General features: G+C 33.5%; 1 protein-coding gene across 3 annotated transcripts; it reads right to left on the reverse strand.

The window, feature by feature from the left end:
- Positions 1-3,499: 3,499 nt before the first annotated feature.
- LOC145017276 (uncharacterized) lies at positions 3,500-8,669 on the reverse strand. Of its 3 annotated transcripts, XM_078975335.1 has the most exons (10): positions 8,445-8,669; positions 7,573-7,673; positions 7,438-7,492; positions 6,923-7,342; positions 6,711-6,858; positions 6,387-6,628; positions 5,380-6,308; positions 4,958-5,301; positions 4,389-4,861; positions 3,500-4,294 (listed from the first exon to the last, which is right to left on the reverse strand). In XM_078975335.1, exons 4-10 carry the CDS (start codon positions 7,265-7,267, stop codon positions 3,599-3,601), a joined length of 3,177 nt encoding a protein of 1,058 aa, XP_078831461.1. In that variant the 5' UTR covers positions 7,268-7,342; positions 7,438-7,492; positions 7,573-7,673; positions 8,445-8,669; the 3' UTR covers positions 3,500-3,598. The 3 variants fall into 3 exon arrangements, with proteins under 3 accessions (XP_078831461.1, XP_078831460.1, XP_078831459.1); XM_078975334.1 differs by having other exon boundaries at positions 7,438-7,673; XM_078975333.1 differs by having other exon boundaries at positions 7,438-7,826.
- Between the last annotated feature and the right edge of the window lie 5,512 nt (positions 8,670-14,181).

Raw genomic sequence — 14,181 nt, forward strand, 5'->3', positions numbered from 1 at the left:
GAGCATTTAGACTTCCACTTGTTGACTTTAATGGATCTAGCTACGATTCATTCAAATGTTTAAACTATTAATGTATCCAAATTTAATGCAACTGGCGGCTTAATTTTACGATGACTTTTTCTTAGCTTCTTGACATGCTCTTCTGAAATTTTTAATTTCTGTTTACTACAAACGAGTATCTGCGTCAATTATTCAAGATTACACTAAAATATGTTCGTGTTTCTTTATCCTATTTTCACTGTTTTTTTTTTTTTTTTTGATAGTTAATTTGTGATTTTATATATATTCCGGTATGAATTAGGATCGTGAACCACAAGAAATATTTAATTTGTTTCTTTAATCTAATTGATTTATTTAATTTAATTGCTTGCATCCATGTGGTTTATGTTTTTGACAGAGATTCCAAAGTCCAAATACGTGGGGCAGAGCATGTTGGTTGGGCATAGCTGCATCCCCAAAATAAAAGTTCATATATTAAATTTAAATAAGTAAACAGATGTAACAATCTTAGCATAAGAACTTGTACCATGCTGCTTGGATTCTTGTACTCACGAATTAATTAAAGATTCAAAGCGACTTCCTTGCCCTTGTTGGTTGCGTTTATACGTGAGCTTTGAATTCAGAATTGGTGATGGCCCAATTGACCATAGGCTAATTCAATGGGGTTGAATACGTTTTTGAAGGGGTATTAAATAAACTAACTTTTATAACAAGTTTATTTGTGTGGATAATATTTTTTTTTTCAGGTTTTATAAAATGATCATTTTGGATTTGTTTTTATTTAGAAGTTTTAGGGAAAATGACTCTTGAAGTTAACTAATTGTTGCATTTGTTCTCATGCGATCCATTTTTTTTTACTTAATATATAATCGAACTTGTTGTTTGTGTTCATCATAACCCTTTTGATCGGTTTTTTAACCTGTGATAGCCGGTCAAAAGGTTATGGTGAACACAAAGAACAAGTTTGATGGTATATTGAGTACAAAAAAAATGGACCAAATGAGAACAAATGCAACAGTTGGTTACCCTCCTAATTCAGTTTCCCTTTACTCATTTACAACAAATTTCACGTCATCTCTTGGTGATATTAATGACTTTTTGAGATTCATTTTTACTTCTCTTCAAAACATAATCCACGAAAAAAACATTATTAATATACGTATAACTTTGTAATGCACTTGAATATTTATTAGTGGAATCTTAACTAAGCAAGTGCATTTCATGACTACATTTACATTTCCAATCAAATGATTTATCGTATCATGGATTCTAGACAAGTCTACAAACGAGTGGAATCACAAGTGCTGTGATTTTTTAGTTTACTTAGCTTTAAAATCGAATTCATGGGATAAGATACAACATCAATATGTACAATATCATACAGCTTTTGCAAACACATCATCATAATATACATTGAGGTAAACGTATTTGTTGATAAATATATCTCTCATATACAGTCATATCCTTTTGCAGAGATGTGTTGACAACTAACCATAGTAAGCATAGCATAGACCATGTTTTATCGAATTTACTCCTCCGAAACGTTTTTCATATACGTTATGGCCAAAGAAAGTTGTAGCCATTCATAATTTTGTAACTTTAATTTTATTTAACTTTTCCGGGGAAATGACTCAGCAAGGTAATGTTTTCCTCTTTTGGCGAAAGCCCTTGATTTATTATGTGATAGGAATTTCCAACTATCTAACGAAAAGAATCATTTTCTTTTTCTATATATAGAATATAAATATCTGGATATTTATCCAACTCATCTCATTATTCTTTAATAGAATAACTAATTAAATTTCGCTTTATTTAGAATTTAGTTCATTTTTAGTTTAGGTTTATTGTGTAGAATGATAAGAATTAATAATTAAATATAAATAAGAAGAAGAAGTCTTTATGTCGCGTTACCAAGGTCCTCGTTTCAAAAAAAATACGCCACCTGGGGGCTTTACGCAGGATACCAGGCTCAACTGTTGAATTTGTTCTCATTTGGTCCCTTTTTTTTTGCACGCTATATATCATCGAATTTGTTGTTTGTATTCACCATAACCCTTTGACCGACTATCACAGGTCAAAAGCCGGTCAAAAGGGTTATAGTGAACACAAACAACAAATTCGATGGTATATTAAGTATAAAAAAATGAAAATTGACCAAATGAAATCAAACGCAACGTTTACTTACCCTCAAGAATCATTTTCCCAAAGTTTACGATCTTTAGGTTCTTTCTCTCTCTCTCTAGTGAATAAGATAACTTAGAAATCAAGTAAACATCCCTGAAGAGGAAATTCAGCTCTGCCTTTATAGATGAACACAGTGCCCAGCAACACTAATCTTTATGTATTAATATAATTGATTTAAACTACAACAATCACAAATGTTCAACACAAAGTTACCAAACAGAAGTTCCATTACAAAGTCCAAATACGTGGGGATGAACATATATATGTATGTACATTGGACAGCTGCATTCATCCCCAAAATAAAGTTAATATATTAAATATTAATAAGTAAACAAATGTAACTATCTTAGCATAAGAACTTGTACCATGCTGTTTGGCTTCATCGGCTCACGATTTAATTACAGAATCAAAGCGACTTCCTTGCCCTTGTGTGTTGCATTTATAAGTGAGCTTTGAAATCAGAATTGATGATGGCCTAACTGGCCATAGGCTAATTCAATGGGGTTGCATAATTTTGAGTAAATTACACAAATGGTTCTTATGGTTTAGGGTAATTTACACGCTTGGTTTCTAACTTATTTTTTAACTTAAAAAGTTCTTATTGTTTGTTTTTGTTACACGCTTAGTCTCTACTGTTTGTCATTGTTACACACTTGGTCCTTGTCTTACCTAAAAAGACTATTATTTAAATAAATAAAAAATTATGGGGTGGATAAGGTAATGTGAGGTTGGGAGTGTGTTTATTTAAATAAATTAAAAAATCAAAAGATAAGTAGTCTTTTTAGGTAAGACATGGACCAAACGCGTAACAAAAACAAACAGTAAGGATTTTTCGAGTTAATAAAAAATAAGTTAAGAACCAAACGTGCAAATTACCCTAAACAATAGGGACCATTCGTGTAATTTACTCAATAATTTTTTAAGGGATATTCATTAATTAAACTAACTTTTTATAAACAAGTATACTTGTAAAAAAAATCAGTTTTTAATAAAAGTATCAACTTTTTCTGAAAATGTTTCATTTTGGAGTTTTTTTTTTTTTCTTATTTGGACGATTTTTTCCACAAAAAAAAAAAAAAAAAAAAAAAAAAAAAAAAAAAAAAAACCCTCTATTTATATCTGAAATATACATTCCAAAGTGTCGGATATAACAATTTTGTCTGATTTTAACCCTTTATATCGTATATACTTCCTATTTCTTATGTTTCTTTAACTTTTTGTTAGAAATTATTTTCTCAAAAACATTGGCTTTAATAAAATATTCCCCCAAAAACCAGCAACTTTTTCACAAACATTCGCTTTAATTCAAAATTCATGGTTCAAAGTTCAAACACTAAAATAAGAATTTAATGTTTGGCAACATTAGCCTTTATGTACAAATACAATTGATTTGAACTACAACAATCACAAATGTTCAATACAAAGTTACCAAACATAAAGCAACAAAAAACAAGAGAAACCAAATAGTGATAGAAGAAGAGACCCAACCCTCAAACACCAATTCTCCATCTTCAAACCGATCATCTCCACTAAACCACTTATAATCCTCACCATTATCATCAAGATTTTCCTCCTTCTCAATATGAGAGAGTATATGAGGAAAAACTCTCTTACAAGATTCTTCTCCAATTAAAAGATCAGAATGCCCAAATCCATCAACAACCACCCTCTCATGTCTAAGATTAGGATGATGCAACTTCATATACCTGTTTCCAAGCCAAGAAGTCTCACGTGTCACAAGAAGAGTCCTTCCACCCGATATGTAAAGTGTTGGAACACTCATTCTCTCAGCATGAATTAAATATGAATTGTTTCCTTTACTATCAACTATGAACCCTGCGTTACATATCTTTCTAAGGTGTGGAAAAGCAGACATGGGAAGACTCGAATTACTTTTCTCATTCATCCAACCATGAAGAGTCTGTGTTATGTTTTCATGCCAGAATGTGTTCCCAAATATGCCAGAAAACACTTCACATTCATCACAATTGCATCTCTCATAACGTGGGATGAAACGAGCTATGTATTTTAACAGTTTGTGATTCGTACTTTCTTTTGTTGTTTTGAGTATAGGAAGGACGGAGTTTTTTCCTAATATCATCATTGTTATCTGAAAGTGTATAGGTGTATAATTACTTACTATATTTAAAAAAGAAACTTATTAAAAAAGTGACAAAAGACTATGATTTTTTTTGTATATTTACCGGGATTAGAGGAAGCCACATCTTGAACCTTGAAAAAGTTGTGAGCTTGAAGAACATGGATGAATTAGTGCAAGAGAGTGAAGCGATTCTTGTTGCAGAAACATGGCCTCCCATTATAGCCATGTGAATGGCTAGGCCTCCAACACAGTGTGCTACCACATGAATCTTTGTTGACTTGTCATTCAATTTCAAGATTTTATCAATGGCTGCTGGAATATCGAATCTGCTAATATCTTCAAAAGTGAAGGAATTTGAAGAATGAAGAGGGTGTAGCCTTGTTTGAAGAAGCCATGTTTCATGCCCTTTGTCAAGAAGTGTTCTTACCAAGTCGTTTGACTCGGTAGGAAGACAAAAACTCTCAGTGGAATGCCCATTAAGAAGTAGCACTGGATATGGATTTTTCTCTCTTTCAGACCTCCAAGAATCATCCATTTTGATCTTCCATTGTCTGCAACCAATTACAAATCCATCCTCTACATAAATCAAAAAAAAAAAAACCATTAGTTTTTTTTTTTTTTTAGATCTTTAAGTTTTTAAGAGATTAATCTTCATGGGAAATGTATGTATACCTGTTCGTATCTCATGAAGGGTGCTGCTAGGATAAGGCCTATCCATGAGTTCTACATGAGGGAAACCCATGAAACTCCCTCTAGGTTTCTGCATGACATATGTTTTAAAGATAGATTGTAATAAAAGCAACACAAACTTCATTTTGTTGTTTCCTTTCATACTAATCAGACTCCTCATGAGTGCAAATGGTGATACATGAAGCACTCCTTTTAAATCTACCATTTCTTCACTTGGATTATTGTTCTTGACTTTCTTGAATGTCACTTGCAGTGTTGTTGACTCTTTCCATCCGTAAAGTCCTAGGAGAAAAGGGTTCATTACCTTTTTTCCTTCAAGAACATATCTGCATCAAAATGTGGTAATCTTTTTAACTCTTGAACTTCATAAAGATGTCAACTGAAAACATGAATAAAGATTGAACCTTGAACCAGAAGAAGCTGCAAGAAGGAGGCGATAATGCATGAACTGTGTGTAAGGAGTTCTTATGTCAACTTCACATAAATCCACTTCTCCATCGATTACATATAATCTATCCTTCTCTACAGAATTGAAATTGAGATATCCACCTACTATTCCTCTCATAAGTGGATGAGATTTTCCAAATACCAGATTTCCTTTTGTTGTTTTCGCATTCATTTTCAGTTTAAGATAAGCAACACAAGGCATTCCATTAATATGCCCTTTCATAACTTCTGTAAACCGAACACCACATCTTGATTTCTCCTCTACCTTCCAAGAACGTATTGATCCATGCTTTTTATCATAACTTTCATCCATGGAATCTTTTCCTTCATTGCCCATGTAAGTATTAATAATATCTTGGATGAGGTGTCTGCTAACATGCTCAGAGGCAGTGGCAATAGTAAGAGACGGATTTACCCCTATAGAGCAAGGGATTAAAGAGGCATCACAGACATAAAGACCCGAGTGGACAGAGTAAGGTGACTGGGAATCGAAAACCTGACCATTTGAGTTGCAAACTCCATTAAAATGATCTGAAGAAGCATTGCATCCACCTAGAAGATGAACTGAGGTGCTTCTGTATCTAGACATGAAGAGTATCCCTCTTAGTTTTTTTGTTAGTTTTTGGAAGGAAATGATTTTTCGTGGAAGCAAGGGATCATTTGGTGGGGAGAATCTTATTTTGTCTTTTCTTTTATCGAATGTGATTTTTCCATCACTCTCATCATACCCCATTACATTTAAAGCCATTGCTTGAGTGCTCTTTATACCAAAAGAAAGCTTCAGCATGTCTATAACTCCATGTAGAAACCAGAACCCAGTTGGCCATCCATACGTTGAAACCCCTTTAAATATCAAGTATGGATAAGCTGTTGGCAACACTGCACTCTGATCCAAAAACATGAGAATTTTTTATTATGGAAAACTTTTATGTTTCAAGAACACCAAAAGAAGGATGAGAAAAACCTGAACTGTGAACCCCAAAGAAGAAGTGTAAGACTTAGAAATGGCGGGCCCAGGGCGTTCTTGAAAGGGTATTTTGGAGAATTGCTCTTTGTGTAATCCATAAGCAGCTAGTGGTGTTGTGCATCCAGCAAGATAAGCAACATTGTTGCCATTACAGCTGAACCCTTCACCAAGCCTGCTTGAGAGCTCTAATCCTCTAGTTTGTGAACGGAATAGCAAATCAGTGGTCCCAAACACTCCAGCTAAAAAATAGTAAAACATCAATAAGAAAACATTTTAGAGTATCATGATAAAATGCATCAATCTAATACCAGTTTCAAATACCTGATAGAATAACAAAATCAGATTGAAGATAATCAGTCTCATTAAGATATACAAGCCACCTACGTGCTCGTTTCCTATGTGTATTTGTGTCATTAGGGTTTTTCACCACATACTTAACTTCACAATCTGTTTTTATACTACATCCTGCCTGCATCAAAAGAATATTTAAGCCTGATAATAATCGGAATACAAAAGTATAACTTATTACATACCTCAACAGCTGAGAACAAATAATTCTTGTCAGTGGAATTTTTTGCATTGTAAGGACAACCAGAAAGACAGTTTCCACAAGCTATACAGCTCCCGATTTCTTTAGGTGTTTTAAGATGAGTTCCCTGTTCTTCTACATCAAAATTTATACTCAGCTTTAAAGAGCTAGTTTCTTTAAACTCATCATCAACCATTAATTTCTCCATAGTTTGAGCATTAGGAAATTTCACAGGAACGTTTTGTATATTAAGCATGGAGGAAGCAGAGGCTTCACATGACTTCCAATTCGACTCCCATTCTTTTGGCCATTTTGGGTTTCTTTTTGCTCGAACAGGTGTTGGCAGCATTACACCAGCATTCACTAGTGAACCACCACCAAGTCCACAAACAGTTGCAGCTAAAGAATCATGTTCTGTATGTATCTGAAACCATGGAAAAAAAAAATGTGTTTTTTTAGTAATCAGATCAAAAATTGGACCACTGGATTGAATAATCACAAATGGAGAGAAACAGAGACCTGAAACAATGCATCTTTTGGGCCTAAGCCAAACTTCAAGCTTTTGTTTTCAAATCTAACAGAAGATAACAATCTCAAACTATCAGTAGGAAAATCTTGAGCTTCCCATTTCCGACCTTTTTCAAGCAAACAAACCTTTATTCCCGCCATTGACATCCTATAAGCAGCAACAGAGCCTCCATATCCAGACCCCACAACAATAGCATCATAATCATCTTCATCTCCCTCACCAAAACCTGGATAACACTCTTTTATGCCACCATTCTCCATTTACAGAGATAAAACTCAGAACCATAAATGCTTTGTGCTCCATGCATTTCGACATATATATATAACAAGCTTCTTGCATACTGCAGGCCGTCTTAATGTAGTTAAAGGGTGTCAAGAATCTGAACAGAGATTCAAAACAATTAAATTAAGCGGCCTTGGACATTTTTTAACATATGTAATTTGGACAAAAAAGTTGTGCTTTGTTACAATGTTGCCTCCTCCTCTACGTTATTTTTTTACCTAGATGAGTGTTATGATTCAATATTTTGTCTTTACAGCTAACAGAACTCACAAATTTGCCTTGTAATAGCGTTTGGTCTTGTGTTCGTATCACAGAATAGTATTATATATGCAATTCTTAAAGGATTGTGTCTTTGTTGTTTTCTTGAATTTTTGGTCAGTTCTTTTAACGATTTTGTTTTTATCGTTTTCTTGCAATTTCATTCTATTTGGTCGATTTTGTCGCCTCTCAAAATGGAGGGCCCTTTCGAGACTATATATTTGATTACTTGTCCTTTTTGGAAGAACAGAATACTCTATCTCTTAGACAGACTTCGAATGCTGGTGAAATTCGTCCTTATCGAACAGTAGGTTATACCGTACAAGTTCTTAGAGCTAGTGGAAGCATAACATGACAAACATTGGAGACTTATTCTTGAAAATCAAAATTACGACTCCGATTTCGGATATGGTTTAAAATAGAAAGTAGAATACACACTAAAAATGAAATGCCTAACCTGAAAGAGCAGTGATTGGAATTCAGATCGGAATTGAAACACATTTTCATGGTTCGCAAATATAATCCAATTTCTTCATCATAGGGCGGCGTAATGATGTTCACCGCCGGTGCTCCACGAACAGCATTTACCATCTCCGTCGTCCGATGACGCTCACAAGTCACATTGGTGTCATCAGATTCCGATCGTTGATTCAGTCAACCGTCTCTATTTCTTTTTTTATGTTCTCACAAGAAGAAGATAAAAGATTTTTGGTATATTTTTAAGGGTTTCAAATTTACATACTTTGTCCTGTCGAGGACATCCGATAAAAAAAATTACATTCTTTTATAAATAACCATTATCTAAAGTTGTATTATATATTTTAAATTTAAATATTTGATTATATTACATATTAAAACATCAAAATCAAAGAATGAAAACAAAAACCCATTCAAATGAACAAAAGCAAACCATGTTACAAAGATCATGACAAAGACTAGATTGAAAATTGAAAACAAAATATCGACATTAAAAAGAAACACAGTAATGATAAAAATATCAAACAAATCAACATCAAAATAGAATCATAAAGTCGAAAGCATAAATACAAAAATACAAAACAAATATCAAACATACAAACCAAAGACTAAAAAGAAAGAAAAATGTATACAAAAAAATCACAATTTAAAGATCAAAACAACAAACATCGTTGATAAAGGTGATATGTGTCGATAGATGATTATGGTTATGTAGGGACAAAAGGCAAAGGCAACATAACTAAGTTGTATGTTTATGTTGTGGTTCATTTTTTGGTTAAATAGATTTTTCATAGATACTAGAAATTATGCAAATTTACACTCATTCGTTCAATAAAAAAAATCTAAGAATTATTCTCTAAATCAATTGTGGTGTGACAACTAAATACTAACATGTTATCATAAATTTTTTCCTGAGTTAACCTTGATTCATGTGATAGAACTATCTCATTGGACATATTTATTCTTCACTACTTTGTTTATTGAGTGATATATAGGGACGGTTTTGTAGTGGTGCTCGGTGTGGTACCGGTAACACCTAGTTTTCGTATATGCAGTGTAAATTTTTTCAAATTTTTTTTTATATATATTGGCAACTACGAAAAAAAAATCGGCAACTACGTAAACAAAATTGGCAACTATGATAGTAGTCCAAAAAGCCTATTAATTTTAGCCAAAAAAAAAAAACAACTAGTGTAGCCCAAAGCTCATTTGGATAATTGGATATTTGGATCTTTTGATCCAATTGAGAGAATGGCAAAAAAAAAAAAAAAAAAAAAAAAAAAAAGAACTTGCGGCCGATGAGATAGAATAGCAAAACAGAAAGCAAAAAAAAATAAAAAAACATCGACACAGTGAAGTCGACTTCGAGAGTTCGAGTGTGACGCACGCTCAGCCCTTACGAAGACTTGCTTGGTGCTTGATGCTTCCATTGCTAATTCCTTCTAATTTCTTGAGTATCTTGTTGATTGAGTAGCAAAAATCGATTCCCAAATGTTCAATTCGACTCCAAATAACCAAGCCCTAGCTAAGAATGAAACAAGTAAGTGCTTGAAAATTGAAATTTTACCAATTTGTTTAGATTGAAATTGCTATGTTTTTATCTTGAATTGGTGAAATTGCTATGTTTTCATTGATGTTATTGATTTATTGATTGATTTGGTGAAATTTTACCAATTTGTTTAGGTTGAAATTGTTATGTTTTTATCTTGAATTAATTGCTATGTTTTCATCGATGATATTGACTTATTGATTGAATGGTGAAATTTTACCAATTTGTTTAGGTTGAAATTGCTATATTTTTATCTTGAATTAGTGAAATTGCTATATTTTCATTGATGTTATTGACTTATTGATTGATTTGGTGAAATAAAATTGCTATGTCATATTGTCTTTATTGAAATTCAATTTTGATTTGGTGAAATTGCTATATTTCTATGTTTTGATTTTTGATTGAAGCTATTGGATTATTTGGTGAAATTATTAGTTATTTAGCTTAATGTTGAATTGTAGGTTACCCTTGGTGGTTTTCTTACCAAAAGACCAAGACCTAATATCACTCTTCCATCAAAGATGAGCGTTTTACCACTTTGAAAGGAATTTCCGAGCTTTCTCGTTTGATGGTTAGTACGGGGAAACATCGATCTTATCCTTTGGTTTATAAGCTTTTAAAGTTAGCTTTGATATTACCCGTAGCAACCGCTAGTGTAGAAAGATGTTTTTCGAAGATGAAGCTCCTGAAGACCGACTTGCGCAACAAGATTGGCGATGAGTTTTTGAACGATGCGTTGCTTTGCTATGTTGAGAGCGAAGCACTTGTGAAAGTTGAGAATGAAAAGGTAATGGAACGGTTTCAAAAGATGTCCGCACGAAGATGACAAATTTAAATTGTAATAGATGATAGAGTGTTGTTATGGTTTTAACTTTTATATAATGGATCTCTTATTTGTATTAGACATAATGAATTAGTTTTTGGTTTTATATTATGTTTGACCGGAAAAAAAATTCGGCAACACCTACTATGAATTCCTGCGTCCATCCCTGGTGATATACCATCAACAACTCTAGAGTTTATCTTATGGAAGGGCCGGTTTTTTAAGGGGCCTAATTTTTTTTAGTACATTTAATTGCAGCTTAAATTTTCATGCAATCCAAATCCTGATAGTTCATTTGTCCTAATCGAGAACGCTTCAGCGAGAAGGGAGCGCATATGTGCATCGCAGAAGACCCGATTGCAACAATCCAGTAGAAGCGTTGACTGTTCACGGTTCATCAATCATCGTTGATCGACGATGATTCAACAGGCAACAACCATTCAACCTTCAGCGACAACCCTTCAGCCACTCATTTGATTATTTGTAATTTTGAATCAAGAATCATTATCAGTTTATCAGGTAATCGATTATCAATTTATCATCGGTTATTTAGTTTAATAGTTTATAATTGAATGAGGAACTTGAATCATTATAGAATCAATAATACAAATAAAAATGTTGAAGTTGAATCATTACTAGTTTATCAGTATATCATAATTCAACAGAAATTGAATGTTGTTTACTTGTTTATCTGATTGACTGATTTAGTGTTTAAATTATGTTGAAATCAAATTATCTGGTTGAGCGTTGAAATGTTGAAATGTTGAAATTTGGCTCCAGCTTTGATTCTATTTGACCTCTTTGACTAATTTGTTTGTTTGTTTTTTTTCTGGTATATGTATATAGTTGAGTATTGTTAAAAAGAATCAATGTAGTATTGCATTGTGGAATACTATGCAAATGATATATGGTATACTACTTCTAGTTTAAAAAGGACAATTAGGAATTGTTTATAGTTATGACAACTTCAAATTGTATTGTTTTACTAAAATTTGAATCGGTCATCAATAAACCCAATCAAATGGCAAATTAAAGTTGTCAATTTAATCCTTAATAAGCCCAATCAAATGGCAAATTAAAGTTGTCAATTGTATATCAACATATCATGTTTATTATCCTTTAGATCTACACACTAATGGGTTTTAAAAATATTTTCATTTTGTTCATTACTTGACTCGAGGTTACACACAAATTTTAGGTACAAGACATTCTAATTTTGTATGTTATTATAATTATTTATAGCTATATCTATGTTGGTTCAACCCATAGAACATAAAAAAGCTTTTATATATTCATTATCTCTTGTGTTATGGTTTTTTCTTTGTGTTTTTTATTTTTAGTTTTTTCTTGGTCCACCCTTTTTTTATATATTCATTATCTCCTGCGTTATGATTTTTTCTTAGTGCTTTTTATTTTTAGTTTTTTCTTGGTCCACCTTTTTTTTGAGGTTTTTACATATGAGTGCTTAATTCTTGCATTCGAAAGCCTAAACTTCATATCCAAGTCTTATTAAACGTCTTAATCCATAAAGTCATGAACTTGGAGCCTTTGCATGGCTTAAAAGGATCCAAACCTTAATTTTAGCATTATACGTTCACATAAATGACTTAAACACATAGGCACGTCATCACTAGGGTTTTGGACCATATGGCAAAGCTTTGGAGCTTTCTAACCGTTTTTAAGGGCCTTAGAGCATTTGAAACGGTTCTAGAAGGTAAAGTTGGAAACTTTATTCTTTTAGGCACCTTAGGGCTTCAGATCTAAACCCTGGAGTCCCTGGATTCAATGTATCATCATAACAAGCAAGCAGGAAGGGGGGACTCGACGAGTTGCTCTAGGAACTCGACGAGTCGGATCGGGTTTCCCCGCCTTCTGAATATCAAGTGAACTTGTTGAGTTGATGAAACAACTTGGCGAGTTGGCTAGGGCTTCATCAGGGTGTCTGGACTCGGTAAGAACTCGACGAGTCGCTAGATGCACACGACGAGTTAAGGTCAACATGGACTGTTGACTTTGACTTTGACCAAGGTTGACCTCGAGGGTAATTTTGGGATTTTGACAAGTCTATCTTATGATGATTACAGGCAGTTGAGTCAAAGCAACACGTGGGACATATTTGATTCTAGCATTGTCGGTTTCCGCATTCGAGAGGGGTGAGTCTTCTCACCATACCAATGGGTCTAAGGCACCAAGGCAAACCCATTTTATGTTATGTGGTACACTAGCGTTTGTAGGGATATTATCGGATAAGGTGTCTAAGTCCGTAACTATATTTGGTATGTACTTGACTCGACCCGACATGGTCCATTTGGGTTGCACTTCACCAAAACAATTTCTATGGATAATCTTTCGAGAATAGTATGTTTATGATTTATTAACATATTATAAGTTATAATATATTAATATGAAATCGTATTATTTAATTAGTATTGATCAATAATTAATTTAGAATTAATTTAGTGATCAAAAAGAACTAATTAAATATGGACTCTTAGATATATAGAATGGGCCAAAGTTCATTTAGGATAGGCTAAGCTTGCATGGATAGTCCATGGAGTTTTAGCCCATGGATCCTATGGAAATGAAAGATCATAGGTATTAGAGTTTGCATGGATGTAACCCTAATCTACTACACTATATAAAGAGGTATTTGACATATGAAATGGCACTAGTGTGTGTGAGAACAAAGGGTGGCCGATTTCTTGAGTGCTACATACTCTCTCAAAGTTTTCCAAGATGTTTTAGTGATTTGTGATTCCACTTGAGGCATCCACATTATTGGTGCTAGGCTATTGAAACTCCAAGTAATAAACCACAATAAAAGGTAAGTCATTCTTCTAGTTTTTATATTACAAGTACCCTATGATATGCTAGTTAGGATGAGAACCTTGTAAAAATCATATTTGCATGCATAATAGAGAAAACACAGATCCAGGGGTTTCTAGGGCTGCATGTACACCATAAGAGTGTTAGAATGCTCAAAACCCATCAGATATGTGGTATGATAGTTAGCTTTGCGCTATGTAGTATGCTAGTGATTGTATGTTATTGCATGGAAGACCTCGGGGGAGCCCATAGCAATTAGATATAAAACCATGTAGGGTAGCCTATGGCATTCCCAGGTAAAAACCATGTGGGGTAGCCCATGACACAATGGTATAAGACCCTAGAGGGAGCCCACGACATCCTTACAGGTTTATGTATGTATATGTAGTATGTTAGACACTTATGTGATATGATATGCTAAGTTGATTATGTATGTTATTGCATGAAAGACCTCGGGGGAGCCTGTGGCAGTTGGATGTAATACCATGTGGGGTAGTACATGACATTCCCATGTAAAGA

The sequence above is a fragment of the Lactuca saligna genome, chromosome 9 (assembly GCF_052625555.1).
Source record: "Lactuca saligna cultivar CGN05327 chromosome 9, ASM5262555v1, whole genome shotgun sequence".
Lineage (NCBI taxonomy): Eukaryota > Viridiplantae > Streptophyta > Magnoliopsida > Asterales > Asteraceae > Lactuca > Lactuca saligna.

What these genes read in the sequence shown, in the direction of transcription:
- LOC145017276 (XM_078975333.1), bottom strand. Translation starts at nt 7,707, where the DNA reads ATGGAGAATGGTGGCATAAAAGAGTGTTATCCAGGTTTTGGTGAGGGA. An exon ending in ATTTGTTCTCAGCTGTTGAG is followed by an intron (nt 6,859 to 6,922) that starts GTATGTAATAAG and finishes CTTTTGATGCAG; the next exon opens with GCAGGATGTAGTATAAAAAC. An exon ending in CCTTCATGAGATACGAACAG is followed by an intron (nt 4,862 to 4,957) that starts GTATACATACAT and finishes TGATTTATGTAG; the next exon opens with AGGATGGATTTGTAATTGGT.